Consider the following 19,701-nt stretch of genomic DNA (forward strand, 5'->3'; position numbering starts at 1 on the left):
GTCAATAGGAAGTGAGGGAAAAGCTCTCCAGAGGTGTCACAGGCAGCAAATAAAAATCAACAGAGGGGGTCCCATGCAGAGTAGCTGCCCTGGTGTTCTTGAACACAGGAGGATGCTGGCTCAGCAATGTAAAGCAAATGTGTAAGTTCTGTATATTTTTGTATTTTTGTATGTATTGCACACTGCACTCACTGTGCACACGGCACTAATAATGTTATTATTACATGTTTGTATTCCTTTGAACTCTGATTAGAATTAGCCTGCCTATGTTACGCCCCTTGTTACAATAAAAGTACATTTGTAATATTATTTTATATCTATGTAATCATGTGTAAAAAAAAACATCAATTGCGCTAAATAAAACAAAACAGTTCTTTTGGAAAGATGCTTAGTATCTTTTGTGTCTGTTCTCTACTGCAGTAGTTATTAATTTGGAACCACTAATCAATATGAGGATAGGAGTTGCCTATCTATAAAATATCCAGAGCAATTGGCGAACTTTGCCTAAGAGGGAATTTACAGGTGACCCAGATAATCCGAAACAAGGAGCTTGAGACGATCCGTGGATTTCTAATAATCAGCCGGCTGAGGTAAAGCCCTTTACTTACATTTGAGTTATCAGACTTCCTTGATCGGTAAGACATTTTTGGGACAACGGGTACCTATTTTACTGCCATTAAATCGAACTGTATTGAACTGTATTGATTGGTAGTTATATGTTATGTCGTCACTGTCTACTGTCCATTGGAGTGTTATAGATAAGAAAGGGAAGAATAGTGCTTTTAACAGGTTATATGAAGCACACTTCTGCTGCAATAATAGTTTAGAGGCAAGAGGTTATAGGCACAAGTAGAGCAGAGAAAAAGACTAGCCAGTCATTATGGGCTATAAATTAGGTAAGGGAGTGAAGGGTAAGAGACCCTCAAAAAATGCCCAGTGCAAGAGGAGCGCTAGAAAATATATAAACCGAAGATGCCCTAGATAAATGGTTAAAGTAGACAGGGATCCACTATGGGTAACTGGGTTACCAAATCCACAGGGACTAAGAATCATGCAGATTAAACAGCTAGAGAAACAGCCATCTATGTGAGCAGGGTGGATCCAGGGTGACAGACAAATTAACAATAGACATAAAGGGACATTTTGAAGTTGTGGGATTAATTTAGGGTTAGGCACCACAACTAGTAAATTCTATGAAATGAGAGTCAAACTGTATAGGAATAACATCATTTTTGGCCCCGGACCAAAACAGAATACTTTATATGTAGTCAGAGAGGAAATATGGGATTAGCACTATGACTGTCCGTTTGATCATAGGAGCTAGAGTAAATCAAGTATGGGATTACAGTACATGGGATGCAAGGGATATCAGAGAACAAAATAAGGAATATAGAATTTAGGGAGGTAAAACTTAACTTAATCAAGGAAAATTTGAAGAGAGTTAAAAGAAAGTGAAAGAACAATATGCATGTGTTGTGTACATTGGAAAAAATGTAAACAGTTTTAAAGTGATAATCATGTATGTGTGTGAATGGTTGTGCTGAGACTTTTAGTTCTTTTGTGGGTCCTGTTAGCTCTGTGCAGATGTGACTTCCTCCCTTGCCCCCCTCCCGCGCAATTGTCAGTTAAAGCGACGCAGGGCCGCATCTCAAAAAATGGCCTGGTCATTGAGCAGCCAAATCTTCCGGGCTGAAGTGGTTAACATAGAACAGACCCATCATGCCAAGTCCATGCACTCTGTTAGGATAGATCACGCCACCTGCAGAGAGCTGTTTTAAAGTTTTTGATCTGGCTGATGATTTTTCTGTTCTGTCATATACAGATTGTTGGTACTTTTTGTTTTTATTTATTTTTATTTTTGAAATCCAAAGCAGAATGTGTGGATTGTGAAATGATGTGTCCCTTTTCCTTATAAGTGCAGTGGTAAGCCGAAGAAAACTTTGAATTTACGGACATCTCTGCATGACTGCACGGTATTGCTATCATTTATTATGTTGAGATCAGGAAAATCATGTCAGATGGAAACTAAGGACTTGCTAAAACTAACAGCAAAGCAAGAAAAGAGAAATTATAATATTGCCAAGAAAAGGTTGTCTTTTTGAAACAAGAAACTGGAATCTTACACAAAGAGCATGATAGGAAAAAACAAGCCATTGAGATATATTTATGCAAGCTGGACCCAGTAATGAAGGGTTCACCCAGCTATATCAGAGTAGTAGTAGCAAGGTTCTACTGGACAAAGTTACAGACATTATTTTGGTCAATTATTTAACTTTTAATGGCCCCACATTTTGTGCAGCAAATATTGCAAACAGCTAAACTAAATGTTTGTCAAATGAAAGGCCTTACAAAATATGTTTTTGTAATGTTCTATATGTACAAATCTTACAATGAAAAATACTGTATATACATTTAAATCCAGCCATCCTATTGCCTGTATTGGAGAAGGCTGGAGACAAAGAAAAACCACATGTGTTAAATAGTTAGTAAGGTTGAATAAAGACACCAGTCCAAACTGAGTGTGGGTGTGTGTCTACAATCATCCCTATTTCTTTAAGGTACCCATATAGCGCCGCCAATTCACGCAGCACTCCACACTTACATTGTACACCCACATTTGTCCCTACTCTCAAGGAGCCCACAATCCAAGGTCCCCAACTCACATTCATATACTAGGGCCAATTTTGAACAGAAGCCAGTTAGCCTACCAGCATGTCTTTCGAGTGTGGGAGGAAACCGGAGTACCCGGAGAAAACCCGCACAGGCACAGGGAGAACATGCAAACTCCAGGCAGGTAGTGTTGTGGTTGGGATTTGAACCAGCGACCCTTTTTACTGCTAGGCAAGAGTGCTACCCACTACACCACTGTGCTGCCCAAATTGATTATGTAGGTATCATTTGCTGTGAGCCCAGTGCAGGACACTCCCTGAAGACCCAGATATTTGATGTTTTTGAGATTTGATCCCAGTTTTATACAGAGGATGGCAATACCCATACTGAGTATGCAGGTTATCACCCAGAAGGACGCTCTGTATTCAGAGCCATTGGATCCTTTGTCCCCAGCTCAAGAAGCAGAGCTTTATACTTTAGCAAAGTCCATGAACAACAGAAAGAGCATATATTTAATGTATATAGATAGTAGAGATTTAGAGAGCCTTTGGTTCCATTTGAAGGACCAGAAGTTTGTTTTTACTTCGGCAGGTAAACCAATCAAGCATGCTAAGTTAATTGATTGGCTGTCTTCAGCTTAGTTAAGGTGAAAAAACTTCTGTCACTGACCAGCCCCCCAGCCGGACATGCGCTCACCTTCTCTGCCCGGGGTTCTCGGCTCTTGATTGCATAGATTGATAGCAGCGCAGCCATTGGCTCCCGCTGCTGTCAATCAAATCCAATGACGTGGGTATCGGGGGGAGGGGGCCGAGTCCGGCATTCTGTGTCTATGCACGCAAATGCTGGACTCCGGAGCGCGCCCGCAAGGTAACCCCCAGGCAGAGCACTTCTCTCAGGGGGTTTACCAATGCAAGTAGGAGCCGCAAGCGCTGCCGTGGAACCCAAGAAGACGAGGTTTGGGGCCACACTGTGCAAAACGAACTGCACATGATATGATATGTTTGTTATATATAAAAAAAAAAAAAATGTGATTTGAAAAGTAGTTCAGCCATGTTGAAGTCATATTGCCTTTTAAACATCTTCCATTTAATGTAGAAAGGTCTGTGTTTACCTATGCTGAGAAGGCCACAATTAAAACGGAGTTCCAGCCATTTCTGTGTTTATTAAAAGTCAGTAGCTACAAAAAGTGTAGCTGCTGACTTTTGATAAACACTCACCTGTCCCACGATCCAGCGATGCGGCCGCTCAAAGCCTTGTTTCTCTCCCCGCCACCGTCATCACTAATGTGGGCACACAGCTGTGACAGCTTGCGGCTTCACAGCCGGGTGCGCGAGTCGCACTGCATGTCCTGAATGGCTGGACCATCTTTTGGGACCTGTGACGTGTCCCAGAAAATTGCAGGGAGGGAGGGTTTCTTTATGAAAAAGTATCCTGTTTTCTTTGTATTGCTTCCTTTGTCTGAAATCCCTGGTGTTCATGCCATTCCCTCTGTTTTTCTATTAAAAACTGATAACACTAGGCATGAGAGAAGAGCGTGTTCAGTTTTCTAGCCCTGCTGAGAACTCAACCTGGCTCTCCTCCAATGATCAGACTTGTGCGGTCACCCCCCCCCCCCCTTCCTGCACAGCCATTCACTGGGAAGACCAGTGTCCTGCTATTTCTCTTCTGCCAGCTCTATGAGCTCCTTATGCGGCTGAGAACAGAGGAAATGTGCTCACTTATAAAAAAAGGGGAAAAAAAGGTATTTATAATGATTGATATATAATATATATATATCTATATATATATATATATATATATACACACACATACATATACACAGTTTGTATATACAGTATATACACGCACAGACAAAATGTTTTGCCTTTCATTTCTATTTTAAATTGAATGGGTTGTTTTCCAAGGAGAGGGTTTACATACTGTATACTACATTCATGTAGGCAATTTCTGTATCAGAGCCTGAAGTAGAGACGAGTCCAAAACCCATGGCAGTAGGGGAAATAGTAGGTGTTGTTGCGGAAGGACCGGCGGGTTTACATGACTGCTTTCTGCATTTTATGTACTTTCTAGTTTCTACACTGAGAGACATTTATGAATATGCAGTGATCATAAAAGAAAAATCTATTTAGATGTCTATAGCTACACCCAATATGAAGACCAACATATGGAAATTATCATGCACTAATGCATTACTCTGAAAGGTTCCTAGAAGCTGCAAGCTATAGTATAAACATTTCATTTGGGTGGCACAGTGGTGTAGTGGGTAGCACTCTCGCCTAGCAATAAAAAGGGTCACTGGTTCAAATCCCAACCATGACACTACCTGCCTGGAGTTTGCATGTTCTCCCTGTGCCTGCGTGGGTTTCCTCCAGGTACTCCGGTTTCCTCCCACACTCCAAAGACATGCTGGTAGGATAACTGGCTTCTGTCCAAAATTGGCCCTAGTATATGAATGTGAGTTGGGGACCTTGGATTGTGGGCTCCTTGAAGGTAGGGTGCAATGTATGTGTGGAGCGCTGCCTAAATTGACAGCACTATATGGGTACCTTAAATAAATAATATTATAATAGATGAGCATCTTTTTTTTTTTTAATCAAAAATAAAGTTTATTGAGTATAATCAGTCATACAGGATATTACGTTCAGGAAGAAAAACAAATCTTTTGGTGCAGTAAACAAAATTAAACAATTTTGTAAACAGTAAACAAAATTAAACAATAACAGAAAGAAAAAAGAAAGAAAAAAAAGGATAAAAGGGATTTTTCCCATCTCTTTTTCCCGTATGGCATGTTGCAATGACAATGAGCTATGTGAATAATACTTGAGGTGTACAAGGTATGACTTCCTGCCTGCCCCATAGGCGCCGGCAATATTGTCTCATAGCAAGTAAACATAGTAAGTTGGTTAAGGTGCATTCTGACTCAATCAGAACAGGTGGAAGAGTCATCGACCCATCTGTCCCATATTTTATGGAATTTGCTTGGACATCCACGATGTGTGTAGATAACTTTTTTGTATGGAAGGGTGAGATTAACCACCCTTTTCCAGTGTTGTATGGTGGGAGATGCGGCCCTGAGCCAAAGGCGAGCTATTAGCATTCTAGCTGTGAAAAGTGTTTCATGGAGGAATGTGGACAAATATTTCTGTTCCTCTGGGATAGGGAGAAGGCCAAGCAGGCATTGGCGTGGGCATAGTGTCAAGGGGGAACCCATGTGGTCGTGGAGAAATTTGACAACATGCGACCAGTACTGTTGAATGGGTGGACAGGTCCAGATTAGGTGGTAAAAGGTGCTGTCTATGCTACTGCATCTGGGACATGTTGGGGTGGTGTCTGGCTTATACTTGTTTAAGCGAGAGGGAGTGAGGTAAGATCTATGGAGGATATAGAGGTGCGTAAGGCGGTCTGAAAGTTTGGGGGACACTTTTCTGCATGAGCCCAATATCTCCCCCCACTCCTCGTCCTCCATCCCCCCCACATCGCCCTCCCAACTGGACTTCACTCGGTACGCCTGCGAGGTGGTACTTGGTAAAAGGAGTTGGTTATATAGGGTGGAAATTAGTTTCTTGGGGTCCTCACCGAGAAGCACGCCCGCCAGAGGATCTAGCTCCATGACGGGAAGTGAATCACCGAATTGGGTCTGGAGGGCATGTCGGACCTGGAGAAAGCGAAATAGCATATAGTTGGGTAAGTTAAATTCATCTTTGAGGGCCTGAAACGTCTTAACTGCACCGTTATCTATGAACTGGGAAAGGTAAATGACTCTAAAAAGTATCCATAGCTTGTGATCAGGGATACTCATCAGTTCGGGTAATTGAGGGTTAGCCCAGAGCGGTGTGTGAGCGTGTAAGGAAGAAGCCGCTGTGATGGTTTGTGCCATTTGCCAAATTTTTCGGTGGTGGTTCAGCATATTACATCCATGCCCTAAGCGGGGAGAACCGCGGTGTCCACAAAATCTGGAATGGGTGGGCCACAACATCAGTGACCGATGTGCACACTAATGTTGAGTAGCGTAGTTTATCATGACGGTTGAGATAGTAGAAATGGGATAATTGGGAAGCAATGTAGTAGGATGCTAGGTCGGGAAGGGCCGTGCCCCCTAGATGCACAGGGCATTTTAGAGTCAGCCATGAGAGTTTGTGCCGGGAGGAACCCCAAACAAATGTGTTAAGGATAGATTCCATATTTTTAAACATGCGGGCAGGGGTTGTACAAAGGGGAATGCCAGAATAAATAGAGCAACTTGGGGAGGAGAATCATTTTGATTAAGTTTATGCGGCCCATAATTCCCAGAGGGAGTCTGGACCAGATTTGTGTTTTATTTTTAAGGAGATTGTAAATCGTTCAATATTGAGGGGTATATATTCAGGGAGGGAGCGTGAGCATTGTATACCTAAATATTTAAAATTGCTAGTCCTTACTAGGGGGAGGGCCGCCTCTTCAGGCATAGGGGCAGAGAGGTCGATGGGGAGAATCAGGGATTTGGCCCAATTGATTTGTAGCCCACAGAAGTTCCCGAATCGCTGAATCAGGTGTAACGCCGCTGTCAGGGAGGGGCCTGCGTCCTCTAGATATAGAAGCATATCGTCTGCGTATATCATCTGCGTAAAGACTAAGTACTTCGGTCACCTGTCCAAGGCGGAGGCCCTTGATGTCGCGATGTGCCCTAATGGCAATAGCCAAGGGCTCCATGGCTAATGCGTATAGGAGCGGGGATATGGGGCATCCTTGGCTGGTTCCACGGGTGAGGGGAAAAGCGTCTGATATCTTACCGTTGACCTGGATCCGGGCGGTGGGAGCCTGCTATAGGAGTCGGAGCCACCTGATGAAATTAGGCCCAAAGCCGAATCTGCGAAGACATTCCCACAGGTAGCTCCACTCCACTGAGTCAAACGCCTTGGCGGCATCCAGGCTAACCACCACCCTGGACCCGACATTGTCATGTGTGGCTTGGAGATTCATGAACAGTCTCCGAAGGTTGAATGCTGTGTTTTTGTTAGGCATGAAGCCGGTCTGGTCAGCGTGTATGAGACTCAATATCACTTTGTTAAGCCGTAGGGCAAGAATCTTTGCTAGTATTTTAACGTCCAATTGTAGAAGGGAGATGGGGCGATATGATTCAGGGTATAAAGGGTCTTTGCCTGGTTTCGGGATGAGGACAATAAGGGCTTCATTCATAGAATGTGGGAGGATGTTAGAGTCAAAGATGTGGGAATATAAGGACTGTAACTTAGGGAGGAGAACCTCTTGGAATTGGGAGTAGAACTCCAGGGGCAGGCCATCCGAGCCGGGGGCCTTGGATGTAGGGAGGCTCGCCAGTGCCTCCTGTATGCATTCCTCAGTGATGGGTGCCTCAAAAAGCTCAAGTTGGGATGCAGTAAGAGAGGGAAAGTCTACCGTCTGTAAGAGGGAGCACAATGCGTCCTGGGAGTGGTTGGCCTTGGATGTGTATAAGTCAGCGTAGAATCGCCTAAATTCCTGAACTACCTGTGCAGAGTCAGTGATTATGGATCCAGACTCTGAGCGGAGCTGAACCACCACCGGGGGGCTATGATCCAAGTGGGCCATGTAAGCCAAAAGCTTCCCGGCCCGCTCACCCAGCTCGAATATTTTCTGTTTACTGAAGAACATTCCTCTTTTTGCTTTTTCAAAGTGTAAGTGGTCTGTGAGCCTAGATTGTGAGCGGAGTTGTGCGCAATTAGAGGGCGAGGGGTCTGCGAGGAAGAGCTGTTTGAGTGAGCCTAACCGTTCCTCAGCCTGCTGCAGGAGGATTTTAGAGGAGGCTCTGTGTTTATTAACTCTCGTGGAGAGGATTGAACGGGCATGCAGTTTGAATGCCTCCCACACAAGCCCGAACTACGCCGACCCCACATTGGAGAGGAAGTAATAGGTCCATTCTCGCTGTATGGCCTCCAGATCTGGGAGAACTGTGAGCCAGAATGGGTTCAGTCTCCAGATGCGGGTCGGAGGGGCCGAGGGCAGGCGGAGGGTGATCCAGTAGGGTGAATGGTCAGATAGGATCCTGGCCCCGAACCCCGCTTCAAGGAGGTCCGGGATTAGGGCAGAGGAAACCAGGATCATGTCTATGCAGGACATGGCGGTCTGTGAGGGGGTGAAGCACGAGAATGCAGCGGTGTTGGAATGTTTAAGTCTCCAGGAGTCCGACATTGCGAACTCCTGGAGGAATCTCCCAAACCTAGTTGGTGTGGAGTGGGTGGGTGTTGTACCAGGTGGGTGAAGTCTATCAAGGGAAGGGTCTATGACCATATTAAAGTCACCAATCCATATGGCAGGCACTGCAGGATGCTGAGCCATAAAAGCCAATCCATCCTTCAGAGCAGCAAACTGAAATGGTGGGGGAATGTAAAAGGTTAAAATCAATACCTCAAGCCCCCCAATGGTGGCATGTAAGAACAGGTACCTGCCCTGCTGATCTGACCGCAGATTGTGGAGATGGAATTGGACAGTTTTAGCAATTATAATGGCAACCCTTCTCGTGTTGTTAGTATACGGGGCTTGGTAAATCCAGCCCATCCAAGGCTTTTTGAGTGCCAGCTGTAATTGGCCCGTGATATGGGTCTCAACAAGAATGGATATGTCCGCCCGCATTTGTTTGAGGTGGGAGAGGACGGTCATGCGTTTGGGCTTAGCTCGCAGCCCCCGCACATTCCAGGTGACCAGCTTTATAGATGCCATATTTTCAGTGGAGATATGAGAGCATGCGGCCAGATCAGAGGGAGCAAACCATCCCCACACTCACAACAGTTCAGATGCCCGTATACAGGGATATGCATAGAGACAATTGCATTACAAGTTATGTGCTGGGTCGCTGCTGATGGGGTCGCAGGAGCCACTAAGAAGCTGCGCAAGACCAGCGGCGAGCCATACCATGAAAAACTCAGATGACCACAATACATTACAAACAACATTATGAAAAGTGCAACATTGGGTGTAGCAGATATCATGTTGATACGAAATAAAAAGAGAGAAGGAGAAAAAAAACTAAAACCGGAGAAACCTTGAACCTTGCCAACACTGGACCAGCATGGCTTAACAAACTTGTGACAGTCCTTCACGGCCGTGGGGACTGTGGCTGGCCAGGGAAACAATTCTTGGTCGGGCAGCGAGGCGCACCAACATGGAGGTGGTGGTGCAGTCCCGGGTGTCCCTGGGGGCGAACAAATGTCATGAGAAGTGCAGTTCGATGCTATGGTTATCAACATCGGATTACTTGGGTAAGAGCGAACCTCATGCTCCTATGTGGCAGGGCACAAATATTTTGTGGGGACACGGGGCAAGACTTCAGATGTTGAGAATGACGACAAGTCCAGGACATGTCTGGTAGAGGAGAAGGATGGCAGGGCGCATATAATAAGCGCCAAAGGAGCATAAACAAGATGGAGGGGGAGGCGGGAGGGGGTAGATATGCAATAAAATGTGACTCACTGAAAGTAAGGATATCATCAGGGATGAAGATCTCGGATTCCTTGTACCCAATCTTGTGGCTGTAAGGAAGAAAGTCTGAGGAGCTAGGACGGTGCAGCTGCATCTTGTCGCTCCAGCCATGGAATAATCGTGGAGGGGTCCTCAAAGAAGTGGGCTTTTCCATCCCGGATCACTCAGAGGCGTGCTGGAAACAGCATGGCGTATGGGAGGTGGCGGCTGCGTAGTTGGCGATTGGATTCCGTGAATTGTGCCCGCTTCTTTTGAACCTCAGCGGAAAAATCCGGGTAGACCGCAATGTGCTGGTCTCCAAAGGGGATGTTGCCTTTTTCGCGGGTGAGGCGAAGAATTGTGTCGCGGTGGCGGAAGTTAAGGAGCTTTGCAATGAAAGTTCGTGGGGGGGCTCCAGGCGGCGGGGGTCTTGCAGCCAGCCGATGTGCCCGCTCTACCATAAACGTAGATGAGAATGCCTCCCTGCCATAGTTGGCGATGAGGAGATTCTCCAAAAATGTAGGTGGATCCGATCCCTCCGCTCTCTCCGGCAGTCCTACAAAGCAGAGGTTGCAGCGTCGGAGTCTGTTCTCCATGTCGTCTTGTTTACTTAGGGCGACATTTAGCTGATATTGAAGCCTTTCGGTTATAATCTGTAGTGGAGAGATGTCGTCCTCCGTCTGCCCAATCCTACGCTCCGTTTCAGACACCCTCTCCCGCAGCTTGTAAATATCCTGGCGGATCAAGGAGATATCGATCTTAACCTCTTCTATTTTAGAGGTAAGGGTGGTCTGGCAGAGGGAGACGGCCTCAAGAATGCGTGCTGTGTCGCCTGTGAGAGGAGCCTCCTCCGTAGCCGAGGGCGCGGCGCCATCTTCCCCGGCCGCGTCCCGCTCCTCGTGGCGATATTTGTCCAGTTTTGCCAGCGCTCCCGGGGCTCGTTTCGGCGGTGACATGGGCACGGCGGGTAGGCTGTCAGATGAATGTGTTGTATGCCAGATGAAAAGGGTGGAAATGTCCCAGAGGATCGGTGTAAAGGATATCGTTATGCCGGAGCTCTTAGTCTGCACTCCCTACTCCATGCAGCTTCAGGCCACCAATAGATGAGCATCTTAATGAGACACATTGTACAGGGACAATTGTAGACACGCACCCACACTCACTCAGGTTGAACTGGATGGACTGGTGTCTTTAGTCAACCTTAGTAACTATGTAACATACTTTAAAGAGAACCTGTCACCATCATAGAAAAATCACTAAGCTATGGACCTTTATAGGACAGGGGTCTCCAAACTATGGGCCTCCAGTTGTTTAGGAACTACAATTCCCATCATGCCTAGTCATGTCTGTGAATGTTAGAGTTGTACAATGCCTTATGGGATGTGTAGTTCCACAACAGCTGGAGGGCTGTAGTTTGGAGATCCCGGATATAGGAGGTACCAAACTGCAAGGCCAATCCTGAGCTCCCCGGGAGCTGGACAAAAAAAAGCTGTGTGTGAGCGTCATGCAAATTTTGACATCGGGACAGGGACAATCCCCACCCCTGCAGAGCACTGCACAGTGTGTGAGGCTCCAAAGCACACCAGAATTTGTATACAGCTAGAAGCTAGGTTCAATGGACAAATGCAAGCAAAAGGAGCAAAAAGAGGAGTTGCGCCCTCCTTCTAGTCTTTCAAAAATCAAATTTTTCTTTAACTGTTAGTCCGCCCTTTCTCTTTGGCTTTTCAGGATAATCACCCCTCTTCTATTCTGGACATGTTGTATGCTGAGTTAGGGGCATTTTATGCCAGCAGACTCCTCTCCTTGTAGCATCACTTACTTCAGTACCATCTGGAAGGCGCTGTAGTTGAACGAGTAGCCGCCCATCACCCACATAAACTTTCCATGCATGACCGCCTTGTGCGACGCCCGGCCCACTGAAGGGCTGAAGGGTTTTACATTGGGCAGAATCCAGTAAGAGTCAGTTGAGGGAACATTCAGTGAACAATCTGGACCTGTCAATGATAAGAAAATAAAAAAATGTCAGTCAAGTGGACAACAGAAGGGCCAAAATCCAACATCAAACTATGTCAGCAAGCAGTATGGGCACCACACCAATAGTCAAAGAGTCCACACTGCTGGTGGTTCAACCTGACTACTGTATATACATACATTATAATTATTACAATCAGAGCTTTTTTTTTTCAGAAGATAGGTGCAGGAACTCCCCCCACCCCTTCTGAGTCACCCCTTGTCTCTGCCCCCTACCCACCTCTGACCATCGTCCCTTGGTTCCACCTTCTACCTACGTCCCAGTACTACCCCTTTTAGAGAATACAGAACTAAGTATAATTTTGTGGTGCTAAATAATGTGTATGGAATTTGTTGATAATGAGAAACAGTAAAATAGATCTCCTGCAGCCAGCAACAAACCCTCCCCAGCAACAATAGACCCCCTCAGCAACAATAGACTCCACCCCAGCAACAATAGTTTTCCTGCAACAACAACAAATTCCACACAAGTAACAATAGACCCCACATAACAATAGACCCCACCCCAGCAACCATAGATCCCCCACACAGTAACAATGAACCACCCACAACAAAATACCACACCTAGCAACAAAACATCCACCCCAGCAACATTAGACCCCCAGCAGCAGATCTCCTAGCAGCCAGCAACAGCCAGAAAAAACAGACCTCTCCCTCAACAGTAGATCCCTACAAGCAACATAAGACCCCCTAGTCAACAACAGATCCCCAACCAGCAACAATAGACCCTCACACAAAAACAGATCCCCGCCAGTGACAATGGACCCCCAGAAGCCAGCATCAATAGACCCTCTAGCACACCCCACACCCTTTACTATTACGTACAAGCAGTGCTGGAGTTGCTGGCACAACCCATTTAGAGCCATTAAACATTAAACACAAGCCTTAACATTTCTGGATAGCGCTGATCTCACTCCTGTATGATATAACTTACAATGCCTTGCAAAAGTATTCACCCCCTTGGCTTTTTACCCATTTTGTTACATTACAGCCTTTAGTTCAATGTTTTTTTAATCTGAATTATATGTGATGGATCAGAACACAATAGTCTAAGTTGGTGAAGTAAAATTAGAAAAATATATACATAAAACTATTTTTCAGAAATAAAAAAACGATAATTGGCATGTGCGTATGTATTCACCCCCTTTGTTATGAAGCCCATAAAAAGCTCTGGTGCAACCAATTACCTTCAGAAGTCACATAATTAGTGAAATGATGTCCACCTGTGTGCAATCTAAGTGTCACATGATCTGTCATTACATATAAACACCTTTTTGAAAGGCCCCAGAGGCTGCAACACCTAAGCAAGAGGCACCACTAACCAAACACTGCCATGAAGACCAAGGAACTCTCCAAACAAGTAAGGAACAATGTTGTTGAGAAGTACAAGTGAGGGTTAGGTTATAAAAAAAATCCAAATCTTTGATGATCCCTAGGAGCACCGCCAAATCTATCATAACCAAATGAAAAGAACATGGCACAACAGCAAACCTGCCAAGAGACAGCCGCACACCAAAACTCACAAACCGGGCAAGGAGGGCATTAATCAGAGAGACAGCACAGGGACCTAAGGTAACCCTGGAGGAGCTGCAGAGGATAGTGCTAAATACATGTTTATTCTAGAGCAAAACCTGTACCGCTCTGTGTGTGATTTGAGGCTAGGATGGAGGTTCACCTTCCAGCAGGACAATGACCCCAAACACACTGCTAAAGCAACACTTGAGTGGTTTAAGGGGAAACATGTAAATGTGTTGGAATGGCCTAGTCAAAGCCCAGATCTCAATCCAATAGAAAATCTGTGGTCAGACTTAAAGATTGATGTTCAGGAGGCTCAAACCATCCAACTTGAAGGAGCTGGAGCAGTTTTGCAAGGAGGAATGGGCAAAAATCCCAGTGGTAAAATGTGGCAAGCTCATAGAGACTTATCCAAAGCGACTTGGAGCTGTGATAGCCGCAAAAGGTCTCTCTACAAAGTATTGACTTTAGGGGGGTTTATAGTTATGCACATTGACTTTTTCTGTTATTTTGTCCTATTTGTTGTTTGCTTCACAATAAAAAAAAAACATCTTCAAAGTTGTGGGCATGTTCTGTAAATTAAATGGTGCAAATCCTCAAACAATCCATATTAATTCCAGGTTGTGAGGCAACAAAACATGAAGAAAATGCCAAGGGGGGTGAATACTTTTGCAAGGCACTGTAGGGTCTGTAGGATTGTTCTTAAGTCAAATGTGTTTGTAAGTCGGAACGGTTACATTTTTTAGGTGTAGCTCCAGCCAAAAAAAATATATATTTTTACGTTTTTTTGGACAGCATAGGGAAGGGTTAACACTCCTGTAATGTTTGTTTTGCTGAATGTGCCCCTGTTGAGAAGATTTCACCTCACTTTCTGTCCATGTGACAATTGGATTTTGAACATTTTGGGGTGTTGTGGAAACAAGGATTGGAGATAAAGCTTCAGTGGAGACACTTTTTCACTTTTTTGCCATACTAACTCTTACAGGAGTGAATTTCCCTTCCTAGGGGTAGATTTCCTCTCACTTCCTGTTGTCTCCTTCCATTTGTAAGTAGGAGTCGTTTGTAAGCTGGATGTTTGTAACCCGGGTAAAAGTGGGTGAAGTGGGGGGGACAAGATGTCTGGTGCTCGCTGATAAAACTCCTACAGAATGAACTGCCTCTCCCCTATGGTTGCAGGCTGCAGTTCACATTGAGGGGTAGTTTATCAATACCGGAGTATCTGGATCAGTCATGCATAGCAACCAATCAGCTTCTATCTTTCATTGTCAAAGCTGAACAGGCTGAAGATAGAAGCCGAATGGTTGCCATGCACAGCTGCCCCTGATTCTGTCTGCTCCGGTTTTTATACAATTCCCTCACAATGTTTTGTGACTGCTGCTTCATACGGAGGAAGGGTTGACATATGTTTTGTATGTTTAAATTTTATAAGAGAAAAGTATCCTTAAATTGTTCACTCTTTGTTATATTGCAGCACATTTGATAAAATCATTTAAGTACATTTTTTTCCTCACTAATGTACACACAGCACCCCATATTGACAGAAAAACACAGAATTGTTGACATTTTTGCAGATTTATTAAAAAAGAAAAACTGAAATATCACATGGTCCTAAGTATTCAGACCCTTTGCTCAGTATTTAGTAGAAGCCCCTTTTGATCTAATACAGCCATGAGTCTTTTTGTGAAAGATGCAACAAGTTTTTCACACCTGGATTTGGGGATCCTCTGCCATTCCTCCTTGCAGATCCTCTCCAGTTCTGTCAGGTTTAATGGTAAACATTGGTGGACAGACATTTTTAGGTCTCTCCAGAGATGCTCAATTGGGTTTAAGTCAGGGCTCTGGCTGGGCCATTCAAGAACAGTCACGGAGTTGTTGTGAAGCCACTCCTTTGTTATTTTAGCTGTGTGCTTAGGGTCATTGTCTTGTTGGAAGGTAAACCTTCGGCCCAGTCTGAGGTCCTGAGCACTCTGGAGAAGGTTTTCGTCCAGGATATCCCTGTACTTGGCCACATTCATCTTTCCCTCGATTGTAACCAGTCGTCCTGTCCCTGCAGCTGAAAAACACCCCCACAGCATGATGCTGCCACCACCATGCTTCACTGTTGGGACTGTATTGAACAGGTGATGAGCAGTGCCTGGTTTTCTCCACACATACCACTTAGAATTAAGGCCAAAAAGTTCTATCTTGGTCTCATCAGACCAGAGAATCTTATTTCTCACCATCTTGGAGTCCTTCAGGTGTTTTTTAGCAAACTCCATGCGGGCTTTCATGTGTCTTGCACTGAGGAGAGGCTTCCGTCGGGCCACTCTGCCATAAAGCCCCGACCGGTGGAGGGCTGCAGTGATGGTTCACTTTCTACAACTTTCTCCCATCTCCCGACTGCATCTCTGGAGCTCAGCCACAGTGATCTTTGGGTTCTTCTTTACCTCTCTCTCCAAGGCTCTTCTCCCCCGATAGCTCAGTTTGGCCGGATGGCCAGCTCTAGGAAGGGTTCTGGTCGTCCCAAACTTCTTCCATTTAAGGATTATGGAGGCCACTGTGCTCTTAGGAACCTTAAGTGCAGCAGAAATTTTTTTGTAACCTTGGCCAGATCTGTGCCTTGCCACATATCTGTCTCTGAGCTCTTCAGGCAATTCCTTTGACCTCATAATTCTCATTTGCTCTGACATGCACTGTTAGCTGTAAGGTCTTATATTGACAGGTGTGTGGCTTTCCTAATCAAGTCCAATCAGTATAATCAAACACAGCTGGACTCAAATGAAGGTGTAGAACCATCTCAAGGATGATCAGAAGAAATGGACAGCACCTGAGTTAAATATATGAGTGTCACAGCAAAGGGTCTGAATACTTAGGACCATGTGATATTTCAGTTTTTCTTTTTTAATAAATCTGCAAAAATGTCAACAATTCTGTGTTTTTCTGTCAATATGGGGTGCTGTGTGTACATTAATGAGGGAAAAAATGAACTTAAATGATTTTAGCAAATGGCTGCAATATAACAAAGAGTGAAAAATTTAAGGGGGGGGGGGGGTCTGAATACTTTCCGTCCCCTCTGTGTATATATATATATATATATATATATATATATATATATATATATATATACACACATACACATATATATATATATATATATATATATATATATATATATATATATATACACATATATACAGTATCTCACAAAATGAGTACACCCCTCACATTCTTGTAAATATCTTATTCTATCTTTTCATGTGACATCACCGAAGAAATGACACTTTGCTACAATGAAAAGCAGTGAGTGTGCAGCTTGTATAACAGTGTAAATTTGCTGTCCCCTGAAGATAACTCAACACACAGCCATTAATGTCTAAACCTCTGGTAACAAAAGTGAGTACACCCCTAAGTGAAAATGTCCAAATTGAGCCCAAAGTGTCAATATTTTGTGTGGCCACCATTATTTTCCAGCACTTCGTTAACCCTCTTGGACATGGAGTTTACCAGAGCTTCACATGCTGCCACTGGAGTCCTCTTCCACTCCTCCATGATGACATCACAGAGCTGGTAGATGTTAAAGACCTTGCACTCCTCCACCTTCAATTTGAGGATGCCCCACAGATGCTCAATAGGGTTTAGGTCTGGAGACATGGTTGTCCAGTCCATCACCTTTACCCTCAGCTTCTTTAGCAGGGCAGTGGTTATCTTAGAGGTGTGTTTGGGGTCCTTATCATGTTGGAATACTGCCCTGCGGCCCAGTCTCTGAAGGGAGGGGATCATACTCTGCTTCAGTATGTCACAGTACATGTTGGCATTCATGGTTCCCTCAATGAACTGTAGCTCCCCAGTGCCGGCAGCACTCATGCAGCCCCAGACCATGACACTCCCACCACCATGCTTGACTGTAGGCAAAACACACTTGTCTTTATATTCCTCACCCGGTTGCTGCCACACACGCTTGACACCATCTGAACCAAATAAGTTTATCTTGGTCTCATCAGACCACAGGTCATGGTTCCAGTAATCCATGCCCTTAGTCTGCCTGTCTTCAGCAAACTGTTTTTGGGCTTTCTTGTGCATCATCTTTAGAAGAGGCTTCCTTCTAGGACAATAGTCATGCAGACCAATTTGATGCAGTGTGTGGTGTATGGTCTGAGCACTGACAGGCTGACCCCCCACCCCTTAAACCTCTGCAGCAATGCTGGCAGCACTCATACGTCTATTTCTGAAAGACAACCTCTGGATATGATGCTGAGAACGTGCACTCAACTTCTTTGGTCGACCATGGCAAAGCCTGTTCTGAGTGGAACCTGTCCTGTTAAACCGCTGTATGGTCTTGGCCACCGTGCTGCAGCTCAGTTTCAGGGTCTTGGCAATCTTCTTGTAGCCTAGGCCATCTTTATGTAGAGCAAAAATTATGTTTTTCAGATCCTCAGGGAGTTCTTTGCCATGAGGTGCATGAGATGTTGAACTTCCAGTGACCAGTATGAGAGAGTGAGAGCGATAACACCAAATTTAACACACCTGCTCCCCATTCACACCTGAGACCTTGTAACATTAACGAGTAACGTGACACCGGGGAGGGAAAATGGCTAATTGGGCCCAATTTGGACATTTTCACTTAGGGGTCTACTCAATTTTGTTGCAAGCCGGTTAGACATTAATGGCTGTGTGTTTTCAGTTATTTTGAGGGGACAGCAAATTTACACTGTTATACAAGCTGTACACTCACTACTTTACACTGTAGCAAAGTGTCATTTCTTGAGTGTTGTCACATGGAAAGATATAATAAAATATTTACAAAAATGTGAGGGGTGTACTCACTTTTGCGAGATACTGTATATAGATGTATATATATATACCTGATATATACCTGATCACTACATCCCAAATATAACATAGAAAGCAAATAAGTAGAATCAGGTAGAGGAAATTTTTTAGGTGTATTTAGATTTTTGTCACTCAATTTTTATCAATGCATTCACAAAAATAAGGGTATTTTATACAAAACAAAAAGTAAAGGAAAAGTCCAGCCTGAGCTTGTTTGGCTGAGCTTCTTCTATGGGTCACAGGAGTGCAATTCGTTTTGCACTCCTCTGACCCGTTTTCAGCGGAAAGCGGTCTGCAGTGGTCTAAAGAACACAATAAAAATACAGTAAATATATATATCTTATACAACAAAATATATATTTCATACATTTATTCATTATCATTACTATTATTTAAATATGTTCATAATTACACTTACAAGGGTGTCTTCTATGGAAATAGAAATAGAAAAGTCCCCTCCTGGGATTGTAGGGGCACAACAGTGAATGAATCAAATCCCTATAACTAAATCTATTTTTTTTTATCTTTCTCAAGGAGAATAATAAATTGTCACCTTTGGAGAAATGAATGTAACACCAAATTAGTTATTTATATAATAAAGAGTTTAGTAATGCAATGCATGAAACTACAGTATATATGAAAAAAACCTGAATATATCATATGACTGTGATAATCACTTTTGGCCAACAGGGGTCACTTGCAGTTTTGTTTACATAATAATCACAGGGGAATGTATCTTGCATTCCTGTTCTTATAAAAAAAAGGAAATCTGGATCAATGACTCATTGCAATCCTCTTTTGTTATCTTCACACACATATATACACATATATATGACATGTGCAAAGTGTGTGTGTGTATCCAGGTTTTCTTTATATAGCTTGTAAGTGAATGGGAATCCAAGATACATTCCTCTGTGATTTATTATGTGAATAACAATTGCAAAGTGACCCCTGGTGGCCAAAAGTGATATATTGACTTAATATTATTTTAAAAATGTGGGCATTACATTACTAACCCCTTTAATACACTCTATAAATAGTTAATTTATAGCCATGTTTATTTCTCCAGAGGGAAAATCCTTATTACTCTTATTCACATTGAGAAAGATAAAAGAAAATAGAATGGTTAAGTTATAAATACAGGTCTGAATCCAAAATCGCTATTTAATGTAAATATGAATATAAACCACCCTTAGGTGTTATATAGATCTAATCAAAAACTGGAAAATTAAGGAGCATTATAATTCCTTTATAGGGATTGTTAGTCCGGGTGTCTCATGTTCTTTTGTCCCGGCTACAGTCCCA

General features: G+C 43.8%; 1 protein-coding gene across 1 annotated transcript in view; it reads right to left on the reverse strand.

Moving 5' to 3' along the window:
* Window positions 1-19,701, reverse strand: part of ATRNL1 (attractin like 1) — a 968,544-nt gene that overhangs the window by 783,154 nt on the left and 165,689 nt on the right. The window contains exon 6 of the mRNA XM_073595827.1: window positions 11,861-12,035. Within this exon, the coding sequence (XP_073451928.1) occupies window positions 11,861-12,035 (175 nt within the window). The remainder of the gene's footprint in view (window positions 1-11,860; window positions 12,036-19,701) is intronic.

The sequence above is a fragment of the Aquarana catesbeiana genome, linkage group LG08 (genome assembly GCF_042186555.1).
Source record: "Aquarana catesbeiana isolate 2022-GZ linkage group LG08, ASM4218655v1, whole genome shotgun sequence".
Lineage (NCBI taxonomy): Eukaryota > Metazoa > Chordata > Amphibia > Anura > Ranidae > Aquarana > Aquarana catesbeiana.